We start from the raw sequence: 17,971 nt of genomic DNA on the forward strand, positions 1-17,971 counted from the left end.
TGTGGAAACTAGGCTACTGTTTGGATCACATTACATCACACTTCCAAATAAAGAATTCTTCAAAATAAAGGATTCTATAAATATAAATAAACTGAAAATGTATATGATGAAGGTCGAAAATGAGCTTCCCCTCTTTGAAAGACCAGCAGCAATTTATTTATATTTAAATTCTGCTTTCTGTTCCTTTTCAAGGAAATGCTCTGTGGCCCTGTCATACCAACTAGCTGTCTTTTCCAGTGACCTGACCAGTGTCCTCTCAATGGCCAGTAGCGCTAGGCTGCTTCAACAGCCTTGGCCCATTGTGTTACGGGTGTAGGACTTGAGCCGCTTTAAACAGGAGAAGCTCCTTTCTCCCTGCAGATCTAGCTCCAATTGTTGCCACTAATGAGAAGAGTTTGTAAAGCTGTCCAACTCCATGTCTATAAGGAACACCAAGAAATCACACAGCTTTCCCCTGTCACCCTGCAAGTCTGAATACAGGACTTGAAGTTCAGACCTCAGTCTCCCTGAATCAAAGTGATGGCCAACTACCAAAACGATATTAAACTCGAACAAGGAAATGTGTGAATTCGGATGAACTGAATCAAGGAATTGGTTGCAGTCTAGGCCAGCCCGCTCCTCCATTCACCCCAGAGACGCTGAGCATCCATTGGAGGGACATAAACGCAGCATTATCCAATGATAATGCTGCGTATATATACATATATATACACACACATATATACATACACATATATACATATATCCACGAGAGGTTCGTGGCTCTGAGTACGCGATTTCGGTTTCGATACCCATATCGTTACAGCCCTAACGAAAATGTATAATAACAGTGTAATAACTACTCAAGCGATGGATTTTTTTTTTTTTTTTTAAACTTAAGACAATTTTAAGCTCCATTCAAACCTGTTTTTGAAAAGAGAAGGTTTCGGTTTTTTCCTGTCAGTTAACACCGTCATAAAGTACAGTGTCAAGTGAAATGATCATCAGCCGCTTAACGTGTCATTTAGCGATGTTTCACCCTAGTCAGAGGCCCTAGTGACCCTTGTCACTAGGTTTCCATGTTAACCTCAGGAATGAGTAACCTGATGCACACACTTAAAGGCAGTAGAATACTTAGATGTGTGATTCACTTCCAATTAGAAGCTTATTAAGATTTGAAGCTCAACACACACCCACACACAAACACAAACTATGGTGAGGCCACATCCGCGTGTGCAACGCAAGATCACAAGTTTGATCTACGTTAATGACAAGATAAGCCACAGGAGGGAGGCTTTATTGGGGTAATAGGAATTTGACAAGGGAAACTTTTTGGCATTTGCCAAATGTTAACAAGGGGAATATATTGTATGAGTCTGGGCATGAAAGGGATACAGAGGCCAATGCCACTGCAGCAGAGTGTTTCAGTCAGTGGGTAAGACCTGACTCGTTTAACATACGTTCTACTGTGAGTTCATCGTCAGTTCGGTTATTTTACATTTTTTCATTCTGTTCGGTTTCTGTACTTGTATGACCTTTTGAACGGACATGAGAGCAGAGGGAGGGACGGTGGTGGGTTGGAAGACAGAGAGGGAACGACACGTAGCATAGGAGCACACAGGGCAGTAGGAAACCGGTGGTGTGTTGCCTACACGATGAGCCCACCAGCGGTCGCGATTTATGCTTTAATTGAATAGGAATCTTGTGCAAAAGCATCGCACAAAAGCTCTGAAACAGCTAGCAGCCGTTAGCAGTGGCTTTTAGCAGTTAACAAAAGCTAGCAGCAACTTTTAGCAACTAGTAGCGGCTAGCAGCAGCTAGCAGCTAGCAGTGCTGCGCCAGGTCTGCTCAGATACAAAGCTTTTTGAGTGGTGGAGAGGTGTGGCACCCACCATGAACTCATGAACTAGTTGATTATTCAACTAGCTCATTGAGGGAAATGTGATGTGATGAGTGGTTAATCTCCACAAGCGCACACAAAACCACAGAACACACACACACACACACACACACACACACACACACACACACACACACACACACACACACACACACACACACACACACACACACACACACACACACACACACACACACACACACACACACAGCAAGCCAAAGGATTTCAGGGCGTCGTCTCAATAAAACATATCATCCTAATTTAAAACCACCGCCGGGGGAGAAATGCGCTGCATAAGCACATTTCAAAACACGTGCGCGGATGCGTGCACGTCGGAGAACCAACCTGGAGATTGATGGAGACTCCCAATCACCACCTCGATCTCCACCATAATCACCCCCTTCCCCAACTCCCCCCCCCCCTCCCCCCTCGTCCTCCGCACCCCTGCCACTCCCCTGTCAACTCCATCTTGTCAAAGATGTCAGTCGAATGTGAGGGTAAACACACACACACACACACACACACACACACAAGCACAGGGCGTGTCTCCTCCTAGGTCCTCAGCAGGACCAGGCAGATGGCAGAGGTGGGCGGGGGAGTCTTGAAACCGCCCCCCGGGCAGCCAAGAGACAAGATGGGTGCGGGTGCCCTGAAACCGCCCGGGAGGACAGTTGGAGAGAGACGGTGTTGTGATGAGATTCATCTGACGTGACTCCGGCTTCAGGCTGCCTCCTGGACCTTGAAAATGGCTGTTTGTTTTGCGCCTGCTCGGCAGAGTGTGACAATTATGGGATGGGTAAGACCCGAGTTCCCATTAGATCCGTCAAAATTAGAGGGACATTAACATTAGCATTAACATTATCATGATCCCCGTACTGTCGTGGGAACTGTTTTCCCCTCTACTAATTTAAACATTTCGTCACTATATTCAAAGAAATTCACAAGTTTTTCTTTTTATGTCATTAAGGAGCAGGTAACGTGATGGCCTCCTGCTCAAAATGGCCTACAGGTAGACTGTAGACATTTGGGTTTGAACCTAGAACCTCTCGACCTGGGGGTCAAACACCCCAGCCTCCTCTGAACCCCAAGTCCCCTTTATAGGCGTCCAACGTCCCCCTGTGTGTGGTCAACCTATACAGTACCAGGTCGTTCCTATCCTGGACATCGGACACTCATTACACTACCCTCCCAGACCCCATGGTGGGATGCACTACGGGAGGAACAACACACAACAGTTGAGTTGACAATACTCCGGTGGTATTTGTTGAAATCCTTAGCTAGCCCCTCATCCTGGATCTCTGACCAGGATGAGGCCATAAAAACACACTGCAGTCGCCACCCTTGTCTGTTACCACAGACAACCAGCAACTGCCCTGATAGACAATGGCAAACTTTGCCCTCTAGCACAGTATCAGCAGAGCCCTTTGAGACTGTAACTGGGATTAAGGCCTGTACAAATATCATGTGCTTGGTAAACATCACACATTGACTGTAACCAAATAAATTCCAGGAAGTTTCTATTGCCTTTCATCACATGATGAGAGAGTGTGATCTAATATTCGTTGCAGAAAATGTCGATTCCCAGGAAATTGATTTTTCCACAGGCTTCGTTCCAAGCGGTTTCAGACGGTGGAGAATGCTTTGCCTGCTCTACATGTTGCCAACGCCGTTAGCCTGTTTGCTAAGGCTGGGCCAACAAGGTTTGTGGTAAACAGCCTCTAGTCTACTGTTCAAAGTCAATGAGGAACGACCACTTCACATAAACCCTTCCACCTACAGGTCATGTTACCGCCGCTGTCCGATGTCCAGTGTACCCGGCCGTGGGGTCACTGTCGGGGGCAGTAACACGAGATTGGCGCGGAGGTGTATGGAAGGTGGGTATCCACTTGCAGACAGGATATCCACTCTCTGGGGAGGGGATGGTTTGTTTCACTACATGCCTGTGTTTGAGGAACTCTTGACCAAACCTGTTTAACACACACACACACACACATGCGTTTGGTTCAAAGACAACAACAACTCCACTCCACTGTGATGATAGGAAGATCGTTTTGTGGCTATGGGTGTCCCTAATACCGTCTGCTCCTAAATGACTCATGACCTGTATCTGTATTCACTGTCTAACCCCTACCTGGTCCTTAATGACATGTATCTGTATTCACTGTCAAACCCGAACCTGCTCCTTAACGACCTTTCCCTGAATTCACTTTCAAACCCCTACCTGGTCCTTGCTGACCTGTATCTAGATTAACTATCCAACACCCACCTGCACCTCACCTTACTAACACGCCTCTGAACTCACCTACTGTCAAGGATTCTCCAAGTTGCTTTGGATGAATGTGTCTTCTAAAAGGCAGAGTGGTAAATGGTAAATCTATAATTCGCCATTGCACTAATGAAGCTCATGTTGTGGATGTCTTTAGAGCTCAGCACATGTTGCTGCTGTAATTGCAGGTTTGGGAACAACACTATTTGTGCAGCAGCAGCTGCACATGTCTTACTCTCTGCTCGATGAAGACTTTCCTCCTGTCCCCCCCATTAGCTGTCCAACATATCTACGTGTATCAACGCCTCAGCACTGTTAAGTGAATGCATTAACATGTTAGGGCAAAAGACTGGTGCGGACACGTTTTGCCAGCGCAGGAAAGAAATAATTACGAACTTCTGTGTGTTCTCGGGTTTATCTTAGAATCGTGTTCCATGGCCATTGGATGGTTTGAGTCCTGGGGGTACGCATGAGTTCGGAGGAAGCCGAGTTCATAAGGGTGTGTGCGTGTGCGTGTGCGTGCGTGCGTGCAAATCAATATTGTGCAGCCTTGGCTCAACTTCCAAAAATCATTTAGGGAGGTTGTTGGTGTGTGTGCTGGAGTGTGTGCTGGAATGTGCAAGGCACGCAGAACCACACACCACACACACACACACACACACACGTACGGTCGCATGTGGTACACCGTGTGCCAAGACGCTTGAATTTAATAAAAGGGATTAAGGGATTATCAACGTGTGGACGAAGACACATGGCTACATCCGGACAAGAGCGCATCAGGCATATTTCGGTTGAAGTTGCTCCAAAATCCCTAGAATCGGTTATCTCCCGTGTTATCTAATGTATTATTCAATAATATATGATAACTCTGAACTCAGTCAAACCTTGTCTTTCTTATTTAAACTAGTGTATAATCGGCAAATAACTGCAAGGCGTTTCAGGGAAAGAAAGCACAGCCTGCAAGAACCTGCTAGCGGAACATCATGTTCTCCCCAACGTCTCGCAGCCGGGGCTCGAACTGGCAACTCGCAGATCAGCGAAGGCAGCAGACACTATACAGGATATCCTCTCTCTCGACCCGTGTTTTACGCACACAAGTTCCCTAGAAAAAAATAAAACTCAAAAAACTAAACTGTGATGGTAGTGAGAAAGATTGTGACTTCAAGGATTTCGAGCTAGGGGTGTCCCACTGAATCCCTGAAAGGCACTGGGTTTTGATCCCCAATGTCTGCAGCCTAACCTGTAAACACCTCAGGATTGAAGGGCAAACACTCTCAAACGCTGAGCCGAATAAACGCAGCCATTCGGACGGGCGGACATAGTGTGGATTCAGGCTGGAGGACACCTGTCACTAAGTCACAGGGAGGTGGCCCACAAACACCCAGTGTAGCGAGGGGCCCCAGATACTCACATATGCGTCGGGGAAGGCCCTGTACTTGGGGGCCATCGGCTTCTCTGGCTCGGCGGGCTCGGGCGCCTGGAAGTGGGACCCCACGTGGGCGTTGTTGAACAGCATTGACGAGGGCGGGTGCTGGCCCCCCATGCCCCCCATGCCACCCTCGCTGCTGAAGCTCCTCTGCAGCTGGGGAGCCCCCGGGACCCCCGCGCCGGGCCCCATGCCACTGGCCCCGTGCCCCTGGCTGTACTTGGAGAAGGGCATGTCTGTGGCGGTGGCGCTGAAGGAGGTGGCGGTCCGAGGGAAGTCCGGGAGTCCGGTGGGGCCGAGGAGGCGCTGGGCGGAGTTCCCGGGCCCCGAGTTGGCGGGGGTCCCGTTGAAGTGCGGCCCCTGGCTGATGCGCGAGTACGCGTCTTCGCCGCTGGTCAGCGACCCCGAGCCGGGGGTGGCGGTGGGGTTGGAGTTCAGGAGGAAGGCGAAGCGGTTGTAGGAGGACGGCGCCGCGGCGTCCGACCCGCCACCGTTGCCGCTCCCGAGACCCCCGAGGCCTCCGAAGACCCCGTTGCCCCGCGCCGGCTTGCTGACGCGGTCGTAGGAGGAGCTGCCGGTGTCGGGCAGCGAGCTGCTGCGGAACGGCGAGCGGGAGGCCAGCGGGTCCGGGGGCGTGTCCACGGAGGGCGGGCGGTAGCTGGAGAACAGGACGCTGTGGTCCAGCCGCGAGTTGCCGGCGGGGAACTGCTGGAGGCCGTTGCCGTTGTGGGAGGAGGGGGGCGGGGGAGGGTCCTCGGGGGACGTCCTCATGACGATGCTGTTGGAGGCGGAGGCCCTCAGGGGCCGGCCAAGGCCCCACGAACCGTTCTGCTGCAGTGCATCCTTGGGGAGGAGGTGGATCAAGTTACTGTCACAACATGTGGATCAAGTCACTATTAAACATGCATCAAGTCACTATTCAGCAGATATAAACTCATTATTAAACATCCATTGGGTCCCTTTTTACAATGTATCAAGTCACTATTAAACATATATCAAGTCACTATTAAACATGCATCAAGTCCCTACTATAATATAAATAAAGTCACTATTGAACATGTATCAAGTCCCTCTTAAACAGATATTAAATCCCTGTTTACAATGTATTAAGTCACTATTAAACATGTGTAAGTCCCTTTTAGCAATATATCAAGTCACTTTTAAACATAAACAAATCCCTATTAAACATGTATCAAGTCCCTAATAAACATATGTCAAGTTCCTTTTTACAACATATCAAATCAGTATTGAACATATCAAGTCAATTCAACAACACACATCAACTCACTATTAAACATATATTAAGTCCCTACTGCAATATATCGCGTCACTATTAAAGATGTATCAAGTCCCTTTTACAATATATGTCAAGCCGCTATTACCACACATCAAGTCACAATTACAAGCTATGTGAAGTCAAGGCTACAATGAAGTCAGTATTTGAAGTCAGTGCTAGGATGTGCATCAAGTCACTACAACATATCTAAAGACACTACTGTAATGTCTCATCAAGTGAGTGCTCTACCATCTCGCATACATCAAGTTAAGACAATATCAGTACCTGTACTGAATTTGCAAACAAACCAATAAATGTGTCATAACAATAGTGAAAAAGACACTTGACAGCTTTCAGACCTGTCAACAGAGCAAACTATTACACTGTCAACAAAAAGATTAAACATGAATACATAATGTAGCAATCTCTATGTATCCAATAGCAACAACGCTTTTCCCTCTGTCTATTCCACTGGGCTGCACTCTCTACATTTTCTCCCTCTTTCATCTCTACTACTGTCCTGTAATCTGCTGTGGCCCCCGACCCCCCCAGTCTGTGAGGGCCCTCGGGCCCCCTCCTATCTGAAGGAATGTGGCTCGCTCTGCCCTACCTGCTGACTCTGCTTCATCAGGTCCAGCGGCGACCGGGAGCCAACGGGGTTACCCAGGCCCAGGTCCAGGGGCAGGCTGAAGCGTCCGCTCAGCCCCTCGGGGCCCGCCGGTGCGACGGAGGAGTCGGTGGCGTCGAAGGAGGAGGAGGCCGAGGTGACGGAGGGGGAGGTGGGACTCGGGGTGTCCTCCACGATGGGGGCCAGGGAGGAGTAGCCGAAGGGGGCCCCGCGCAGGCTCCTCTGCTTCTGGATCCCGGGGCCGGGCCCCATGCTCTTCAGGGTGTCCTTGAGCACCTCCATTTCGTAGGGGATGGGCGAGCCCTCGTCGGCGGGGGGCGGGGGCGCGGGCTCGGTGATCAGGTGCACGCGCGTGGCTGTAAAGACTCCGGTGTAAACCGACGAGGGGTCCTCGTCCGCCCGTGAGTGGCGTGTGCTTTCGTCGAGGGCGACGCCCGAGTTACATTCCGAGGAGGAGAGACGGTCGACTGCCAGGTGAGCCGTGTCCCGGTTCACCTTTATCGCCTCTGTCCGCGCCTCTGCCTCTCTGACAGGTGCAGCAGCAGGTTCTGGCTCCACCCAGTCACGGCTCCACCTCCTTGATATCCCTACTCCGCCTCCTCCTGCACCTCCTCCTTCTGCTTCTTCAACTGCTTCCTCTGTCGACACACTTCTCAGATAGAGAATCCTCTTGCCTTCGCTCCGCCAGTTGCCTGGGGAACCGTATGTCTGCAGGGGGTTGGTGGTGGGGGTGGAGGAGGAGGTGGAGACGGGGTTGGGGGCGGGGGGAAGATATCGTGTGTCGACCGATGCCTCGGGGAGAGAGTATGAGTATGAGGAGGAGGAGGAGGAGGACGGCACAGAGGAGTCAGGTGAGTCTGGGAACAAGGTGGAGGAGCTGGTGGAGGAGGAGGTGTAGGTGGAGGTGGGCCTGTACTGGGACACCCCCTCGAAGTTGTTCCTCCACGGGTTGACCGAGACGGAGCTGGTGGTGGCGGTGGTGGCGGTGGTGTTGGCGGTGCCCTCCGGGTGGGGGTCTCCGTCTCCATCACCAGAGTAGCTCCCGTGTCGACTGACGTAGCGGGACCCGCTGTAGGAGGAGCGCATGTCTGCTACGGGTGGGGGTGGCGGCAGGGGCTGGGGTGCTGGGTGGGGGTCAGGCCTGGGAGGTGACCCTGAGGTTTGGGTGGAGGAGGAGGGGGGGAGGTCCTGGAGATCAGGGGCCGGGCCTGTAGCTGGAGACCTGGGGGGTGGAGGGAGGGTGGAGGGATATATGAGATGAACGTGTGGGAGGGGCATACAGAGAGGTGGAGAGACAGAATGTATTTGCATTCTTGTGTTGTTTAAATGCATTGTTATTTTTCCTTAGTTTGACGTAGAAAATGCACAAGGTCAATGTTTATTTTCTGCGCCGATAATTATTTTTCAAAATTGAATTGAGGGAAGGACAGAGGGTGGAAGAGAATAAGATCAAGAAAGAAAGTTCTATAAAGAACCTTAAAGTGAAAGAGAGAGATAAAGTGAAATATACTGTGATAAAAGGAAAAAGAGAGAAAAAGTGATAGAGAGAGTGTGAGATGTGTGAGTGAGAGGAGGTGAACGACAGAGATAGAGACAACGAGAGAGAGAGAGAGAGAGAGAGAGAGTGTTTGATGGACACAGGAGTATATGATAGCCAGCGGAGCTGAGTATCTATTCAAACCTGCCTGGTGTTTGTCATGCAAAAAGATAACAAGGCAGGTTAGAGGACGTCTTGCATCGCATAGGCCTCATAAACGTTCCAATCTTTCGCCGTATTCAGGAGGTCGAGGCGGGGGCTGAACGTAAAACTAAATGCACACATGCAAATAAAACACCACAATTATTCTACAACGGTTGAAACATTCCTCATCAGAAAGATTGCAAATATTTCATAACGCCCTCGGTTAAAGGTCAACTCAAATGAACTTAAGTGAAGACTGCACCCCCAGTAATGCGACCCATCGAGATGTCAATCTAGTGTCTGCCAAACTAACAGCGCCCATAATCCGACCGTGAATGCGGTACTACCAGTTCATAATGACAATGGGCCGGTAGAAGACACACAGAATGGTGGTTACCCCGAAACAGCTGTCGCTGTCAAACATGGGCTACATAAACACTCCTACGCGGTGCTCCACGCTGCTGTTAGCAGTCAGACTCTGGCTTTGAATACCAGAAGTGCCGACAGAGTCTCTTTAAACATGTTGACCATGTGATGGATGTAGAGTTATGCAGCAATGCAGTGCTCCCGTGTGACCCTCCCCCCATAAGCCCGTGGGTGTGAGGCCCTTACGCACGGCTGGCAGTATAAGTGACAGCACAGTATTAGTTAAGATATATAGTAGTGTTGCTTCATATAAATACATGTATGTATTCAATACATGTGTCAAAAAAGTATTAATATTGCAAAGGGTAAATGAGCCGGAGAAGTATAGACCGCCTTTAAAGTCTTCTCTCGTTCTGAGATAATCAGTTGGTCAAGGTGACCTCACCACAACACAATAAATATGTTTTTGTTTTTCAGTTCATCACAGTGACTCAACTGCTACAAGTTACAATTAAACCGGAAATGTTAATCACCGCCAGTCGAATGGCGAGCATCTTCTTTGAGTCTCGTCTTAAGAGGCGGTGGCATCAAAGACATAAAGGCGACTCGATCATTCACCGACTCAGGAATGACAATCCTCCCATTATGGCGTACGGAGCCGGGAGTTCAAGTCCGAGCACCAAGGCAGTGGCCTTGATCCCCAATGTCCTCAGACTACCGGCAGGCTTCCTTGAGCAATGCAGCTGGCCTCACCCCTACCTGCTCCTTGATGAGCTGCATGCAAATTCACCAGGAGTCGCTTTGGGTGAATAAACGCCCTACAAAACAATATGGTCGAATTAACACCAATAGGTCCCCATTCGATTCAGAGTAGACCTTCTGCTGGTTTGCATAGTGAAATGCTAAAATAACTCACACCTCATTACGGGCGGACTCCCAGCTCTAATTCAGCTCGTGTTTGAGTGTACATCAGGGATTGACATGCAAGGAATTTGTCTTGGCGGCCTGCGACACCATCAACCAAGAAACAAGAACAAGAGAAAGAAATGCCAGACGTTTGTATCACAAGAGAAGTTTACTTTAAACACAACAGCTCTTCAGAACACAAAAAGCTCCATTGTTGTGGTTGACCTTAGCGTCCCTTCCAGCAGTACTCCTGTGGTCGGACGGATACGCAGCCTTTATCTGGCCACAATAAGCTCAACCTGTATATTAACCATTTTGGCGTTCAACCAAGTTCACTACCTCAGCACCGTGCTACAATGTTCTCTTTAGTCACATAGCAGACGCTTTGTTCAAAACAAAACTGCAATTATGATAATTACTATTCAAGAAACAGGTGTCGGAGTTGAAGCCCAGAACCTGCTATCGGAGAGGCAAACACCCTCCGACAGAAACCTTCCCTGCCCCCAGAGAAAAAATAAGGGTGCAGACATAGAAGAGATAGGACATGATCAGGGGCGGGAATCAAACTCGTAGGAGGGGCTCGCCCCCCCCTACAAGTGGCGAGCCCCTTCAGAAAAACAAAACAAAAAAAAAAACGCAAAACCATACATAGAGGGAGACACCCACGGAAATACCTGCTCAGAGGCATGGCTGAAGGAAGTGGCCTCTGAAAGTATTTTTCTGTGACATGTGAGCTTGTCCGCCTGGTGAGTGATGGTTGATTAGTTACTCCTCCCCCCGTGGTTTCTGTCTTGCGGCAGGCAGCGGCAGTGAATGATGTTTGACCGGAAAAACAGTCTCACTAATCTTCTAAATGTGTCAATGGTGTGAAAAGATTAACATCTAATTATCTCACCTTTACAGACATTTAAATGTAGTTTTATCGGCTGTATAAATGATTAATTCATACATTATTCATCTTAGTTTGCAGCAGTAAACACCCCCCCCCCCCCACTGTAACTCTACTCTAGTAGCCAATGTAGCATATAGGGTACACAGGGTAACGCATACCACTCTGTTAAGACCGGACACAGGCCTAATACGAGTGTAGAAAGAATAGACGTGTTGTGAAAAGGGACGTTTTTTTTATATTATTATTCCAATGAGCGCTGGGAGTAGGCTACATATTGGGGTTGGTTACACAGACACCAATAGCTGAAATAAACTTTGATTTTGATATTCAGTTGAACCCAATCTACGCGAGAAACAGAGTAAGTATAATGGCTATTCACTTTGAATGGAAAGGAAAGGAAACTCTTGGTCGCTCGCTGTTCACTCTGACAGAGAACTGAAGTTAATTTAATATATGCTGCCCTCTTGTGGTTAAAAACGGGTAAAGACTCAATTCACTTGATTATAACTTGATGAACAAAGAGGACAACTGTTGAGTTTATATAAAAAGTAGAGAGAGCAGGAGAGCGAGAAAATTACATTTGCTGCAGTTCCTCACAAACAAATATACATGTTGGAACTAAATTGATAATGGTAATATGTAATGAATTGAATAATCCCAGCTCAGATTTTATGTAACATACAAGCTGTCCGTTAGATGGCCTGTTACCTACAAATGAATGTACATAATTATAGGCAGGTGCATAATCACATGTATGATTCACTTCCAATCATAAGCTTTTTACCATTTAAGCCCCCCCCCCCCCCCACACACACACACCCCTTGGGATTCTGTAAATATTTGGTGCACTTTTATATTTTGTTGGTTTAAACGTTTGGATTTGGATTCTTAAGGATCGTCATTATTTGGAACATAGAGATGCTATTTGACTATTAGCAAATTCACTATAGCGCCCTCTGCAGGACAACCCCATTATTGAGCTTATTTTTACGTCACAGTTTGTGGCTGACATTCTTTCTCCACAACAATTAAATTATTACTATATGATATATATAATATATATACATATGATATATTTTTAGATAGTATTGCGGAAGCAAAGAATCTTGATTCCCACGTGAATCGATCTTTCCCCCCGTCTCTCGCTGTAGGGTCCACCAAGGGACAGCCAGGCTAACCTTGAACCTTGAGTTAACACCATAGTATGCAAATCTATTCCTTCCTCCCCTCACATCAATGTCCACATTCCACCTGTAAAGAAAACCATTTGCTCTGTGCCAATTTACTATCACACTTTGCTTTGTGTTCTTGCGCAATTCACAGCGTGCCGCGAACACACTTTCAAACACCTTGATAATAATGGTACTCATCATTTCTTAGTTTACTTTCAGTGCTTTAAGCTGGCAAGGAGAGGTCTCTGTTCAAACATGTCACTCATTGTCATCTTGCCACACACACACACACACACACACACACACACACACACACACACACACACACACACACACACACACACACACACACACACACACACACACACACACACACACACACACACACACACACACACGATATCACAGTAAAACAGTATAGACTGGGAGTAAAACACAGGTTGCATGGAACCAGTTCAACCCCCTTAATTAAAGCTACACTGACATTTAATTAAAGCTACCCATTATTGATATTCATCTGAATTCACTCTCAAAACCTTACCTACTCCTTAATGACCTGTCTCTGTGTTCAGAGTCAACCCCTACCTGTTGCATAATTACCTGCTGCTTAAGTCATTGTCTAAACTTTACCTGCTCCTTCATGACCTCTATCTGTACTATTTAAACCACAGCTGGTCCTCAATGACCCGTCTCTGTAGTGTCCAACCTCTACCTACTCCTTTATGACCTGTATATGTATTTCTAACCCCTACCCGCTCCTTCATGCTCTGTCTCTAAATTCACTGTCTAACACCTACCTGCTCATCATAACACATCTGTTTATTCAGTGTAATCCCAACATGTTCTCTAATCCATCTCTGTATTCATAGGCTGCATCTTCCTATACTTCACATGTATCCACTGTCTATCCCCTACATGTTCCTTATTGACCCGTCTCTGTATCCACTATCTATCCCCTACATGTTCCTTATTGACCCGTCTCTGTACGTCACTGCAGACCAAATAGAAATCTGATTGACAAACGTCAACATGCGGCAGTTGGAAGGAAGCCTTTCTCCGGTTCCACAGAACAAACCAATCAGAAGTCAATTAAGAAAGCAACATTCCTAGCATAGCAAACCTTAAAGGAATCAATTCACAAGAACGAACACACACACACACACACACACACACACACACACACACACACACACACACACACACACACACACACACACACACACACACACACACACACACACACACACACACACACACACACACACACACACACACACACACACACAGTATGGAAACTTCTAGAGTAAGCGTTATGATATAGCCAATAAAAAAAACTCCCACGACATACATGTAGTCACAAGCACCCCCAGAAACCAAACACAGCCTTCTCCCCTATCAACACACAGACACAGACACACACACACACACACACACACACACACACACACACACACACACACACACACACACACACACACACACACACACACACACACACACACACACACACACTCTGTAAAACGCTACATTGCACTCACTTTGGTTTGAGTAAATAGGTCATGCAGCACCCTTCCTGCCTTGTAGCCACTTTGAATGGTTTGCTTCTGTGGTTCTCAGCCTCACCTGTCAGTCGCCCCACAGGCAAAAGCCTCTTATGTAAACTTGAAACGCCCTTACTTTCCCAGTCCAGCAATAAAACCCTCTAATCATGTGTCAACACCATGGCCCCATCCCCGCCCTCCTCACTCACCCCTGTGGTTCGCCGGTCCGTGCGGGGAAGGAGGGCAGGTGGACGGCGTTCTCGGTGGAAGCGTCGAGTCCTGACCCGCGGCTCGCCTCGTCTGCCTGGCTGACTGGCGTCTGCTCCGGTGCGTCGCTGGCAGCTCTGATGACATCAGCCACCGGAGACGCTGTCCTAGTTCCCTCTATCTGATCTGCCGTGACGCGCTCGCCGGCTTCTGACAGCTTGGCACCGCCGAAGATTAAGGAGGAGGAGGAGGAGGAGGAGGAGGAGGAGGAGGAGGAGGAGGAGGAGGAGGGTGAGGGAGGGGGGAGGGAGGTGGAGGTAGTGGTGGTGGTGGTGGTGGTGGTGGAGGCGTCAAGGTTCACGGTGTGTGGCGTGTCGTAGATGAGGGTGACGGGGGTCTTTGCGCCCTCTCTGTCCACAGGGTCGCCACGACAACCGACGGGCGATGACCTCTCTGACCCCCCCTCCTGCACGTACGCCCTCCCCTCTACGGGGGACACGGCTCCTCCCCCCCTGGCCTCCCCTGTCTCCCCCCGCTCGGCAGGGTCTGGGGTGCTCGTGTCGAGGCCTGCTGCGCTGACGTCGATGAACGTGCGTGCGTCTGGCTGGAGGTGTTCTGCGTTCGCCTCTGCCGCCCTGCAGGCGCCTCCGTGCGGCAGGTACTCTCTCCCCAGGGGATCTGGGACCTGGGAGGGGGTTTCAGGCGGCTCTCCTGTTACCGGGAGAATGAGCGGCATCAGGTTTTCCCCTTCCACCCCCCCTTCCTCCTCCTCCCCCTCCTCCTCCTCCTCCTCCTCCTCCACCTGGCTGCACACCTGAGAAAAGGGCAGGGCTGGCTCACATTCCATCAGCGTCTCCACCTGTCGGACCGGTAGGGCAGGGCGCGGCTCTGCCTCCGCCCTCGCCTCCACCTCCCTCTGTTGATCCGACCCCCCCCCCACACTCTCCACGTCTATCCACCTCCTCCAAGTCTCCGTGGCCCCGGTCCCTCCCCTCCCCTGCTGCTGCTGCTCCCCTTCAGGAAGAGGAGGCGGAGGGGAGTAGACGGGAGGAGAAGGATGAGGAGGAGGGGACTCTCTCCTGGCCGCCGCCTGCTGCTGTTGCACTTCTGTGTTCCCCCGCTCAAGGCGTCTCCCCCACGTTTCAATCCGGTCGCTCGGGAGCGCCGCCGTCCCGTCTCCCGACGCGCCGACTGTTCCCGGCGGGCCGTCGGGACCGGGGGTGACCCGGGGGGTTTCGAACGGGTCTTCCCTCGCGGACCAGACGCCGCCGTCTTCCGTCACGGCGTCGGGGTCCTCGCTCTCCCCCAGGGTGGACACGTCGTCCAGTTCGCCATCGGTGGCGTTGTCCTCTTCGGCGCTGAAGAACACGTCCATGGCGCTGCTCCCGTCGGACCCCACGCTGAGAAGCGCCGGCTCGAGGGAGCAGACGTCCGGCTGCCCTCTGGCCCCCGCTGAGAAGGCCTCCTGTTCTTCTTCTTCTTCTGCTGCTGCTGCTTCCTCCTCCACCTCCTCCTCCTCCTCCTCTTCCCCCATTGTCTCTTGTTGATTTAAGGCGGCCATTGTTTCAGGCGGCAGAGAAGGAGAGGGTTCAGGACCAGTCAAGACGTTGTGACCGACTGTGACAAACTCTGGTCGTTTCGGGACAAGGGAGAGCTGTGTGTGTGTGTCGGCCGTCCCTGGGGAACCAGGGCGATCGCTGTGGGGCGGGGCGGGCGGCTCCATCGGAGACACTGGAGCCTCAGTGTTTGCATCAGGGCCGAGCTCCTCGGGTTTCAGGGCTGAATAGCGAGCGCTCCCCTCCGACGGTGAGAGGCGACCGGGGCGGAGTGCCGAGTCCTGACGGGCCGGCTCGGGGTCTGAATGGACAGTGGGGGAGGTTGTTGTCGTCTCCGTGTGGGACGGCCTCTCCAGCCGGGGATCAGGGCTGGGAGGCGTGGGATCCGTCCGGGGGTGGAGGCTCACAGGGAGGAGGGAATCGTGCTGAAGGGTACCGAGGATGTGATGGTAGTGCTCTGTTTCCGTAAGGGGGACTTGGTACGTGGAGGTCGCACCCCTGTCATTGCCGTCGGTCGGAGCGCGGTAGGCTTCGTTGACCCGGTCTGTGGTGGAGACCCGGTCTGTGGTGGAGACCCGGTCTGTGGTGGAGACCCGGTCTGTGGTGGAGACCCGGTCTGTGGTGGAGACCTGGTCTGTGGTGGAGACCTGGTCTGTGGTGGAGACCTGGTCTGCGTTGGGACCCGGATCGGTCCTTGAGACCGATTCTGTCGTGGAGACCGGGTCTGTCGTTAAGACCGGGTCCGCTGTAGGGACTGGTTCTGTCGTGGAGACCGGGTCGATCGTGGAGGCCGGTTTTGCCGACGGGGCCGAGACGTCAGTCACCGCATCGCGCACCACGTCGACGACAGGCGGTCTGTGCTCAGGAACACCCACCGGGACGGGGGGGCTTCTAGGGAACCCCCCGTCGTCGTGGACGCACGGCGGTGCGTCGAACCGCTCCTGGCGGCGGGCAGGAGGGGGAGACGGCGGCTGGGGGGGAGGGTCCTGCTCCACGACGTGATCGGAGGGCTCGCCCGTATTTAGCATGGCGGAGAACACCTCGGTGGTGAAGCTCTGGGAGAAGACCGACTGGAACGTCTCGCCGGACAGCGGGGTGTCGCCTCCCGAGGGGCCGACGAGGTCGCTGGATCCCTCGGGGAGAACTGGAACCGAGCCCTCGCCTTGGATCAGGGGGGAGCTCGCCTGGACCGGGTCCATCCGAGAGTGGTCGAGGAGGGCTTTGATAGCGTCGGCGTCCATCTTGAGGCCGGCCGTCGGAGGCAGCTCTGGCGTTGCGTGCGCGGGGGCGGAGTCCCGTGACGAGTAGCTGCCGGCGGGACGGACGACGGGGAGGACGGGGTTGATCTTGTGACTTTGGATCAGGACCACCGGGGAGAGGACAGGGTGGGTCGACCTCGGGAAGGCGAGGGGGGAGCACACCGGCGCTTGTGTCTCGGCGGGGGGTCCCCCGGGGATCGCGGGGGGGCCGGCGACGGGGTTCTGGGAGAGCTGGGCCTGGTGCTTCCCGGGGTCGTGCCGCCGCTGGGAGGGGGCCGGGGGGGCCGGCGAGGACGGCGCCGTCAGCAGCAGCAGCTCGGGCATGGTGGCGAGGGGCACCTCGCCCAGCCCCCCGTCCACGTCGAAAGCGTCGGGGCTGTCCAGCAGGGTCTCCAGGGAGCGCAGGCGGCCGTGGCGGTCGTGGAGGGTGGGGCCGTTTCGGAAGGCCGGGGGGTCGCGGGAGGCCTGGGGGTCGCGGGAGGTGGGGGGGTCCATCCTGCTAAGGAAGTCCGCCGACGAGGAGCGCTGAGAGGCCAGGAGGCTGGGAGCCTTGAGGCTGGGGGCCTTGAGGCTGGGGGCCAGGAGGCTGGGGGCCAGGAGGCTGGGGGCCTGGAGGCTGAGGGCCACCGGGGGCGGCGGCGGGATGTCGAAGGTGTCCGCCGTGTCCAGCTCCGGCTGAGACATGGCGAACGAGGCCCCCTGCCGTGACGCCAGCTCCCATTGGCTGACGTCCAGGTGCTGCAAACGTACACAGAGACCAAACCGGCCGTAAACTTTACTAAAATCCCCACGTGAATAAATGGATAAATATGAGCCACCTCACAAAGCAGTTAAGTAATATATACTATGTATCTCTAATACATACATATAGCCGCCCACCATACCCCTCCCTCGTTCCACCACTGCGGTGCCAGAA

General features: G+C 51.8%; 1 protein-coding gene across 1 annotated transcript in view; it reads right to left on the minus strand.

Moving 5' to 3' along the window:
* Window positions 1-17,971, minus strand: part of crybg2 (crystallin beta-gamma domain containing 2) — a 50,738-nt gene that overhangs the window by 18,922 nt on the left and 13,845 nt on the right. Inside the window, exons 4-10 of the mRNA XM_056583409.1 lie at window positions 16,046-17,793; window positions 15,346-15,640; window positions 15,055-15,246; window positions 14,602-14,925; window positions 14,243-14,457; window positions 7,458-8,697; window positions 5,557-6,414 (exon numbers count right to left, since the gene is read on the minus strand). Of these exons, the coding sequence (XP_056439384.1) occupies window positions 5,557-6,414; window positions 7,458-8,697; window positions 14,243-14,457; window positions 14,602-14,925; window positions 15,055-15,246; window positions 15,346-15,640; window positions 16,046-17,793 (4,872 nt within the window). The remainder of the gene's footprint in view (window positions 1-5,556; window positions 6,415-7,457; window positions 8,698-14,242; window positions 14,458-14,601; window positions 14,926-15,054; window positions 15,247-15,345; window positions 15,641-16,045; window positions 17,794-17,971) is intronic.

This window comes from Gadus chalcogrammus, chromosome 22, assembly GCF_026213295.1.
Source record: "Gadus chalcogrammus isolate NIFS_2021 chromosome 22, NIFS_Gcha_1.0, whole genome shotgun sequence".
NCBI lineage: Eukaryota > Metazoa > Chordata > Actinopteri > Gadiformes > Gadidae > Gadus > Gadus chalcogrammus.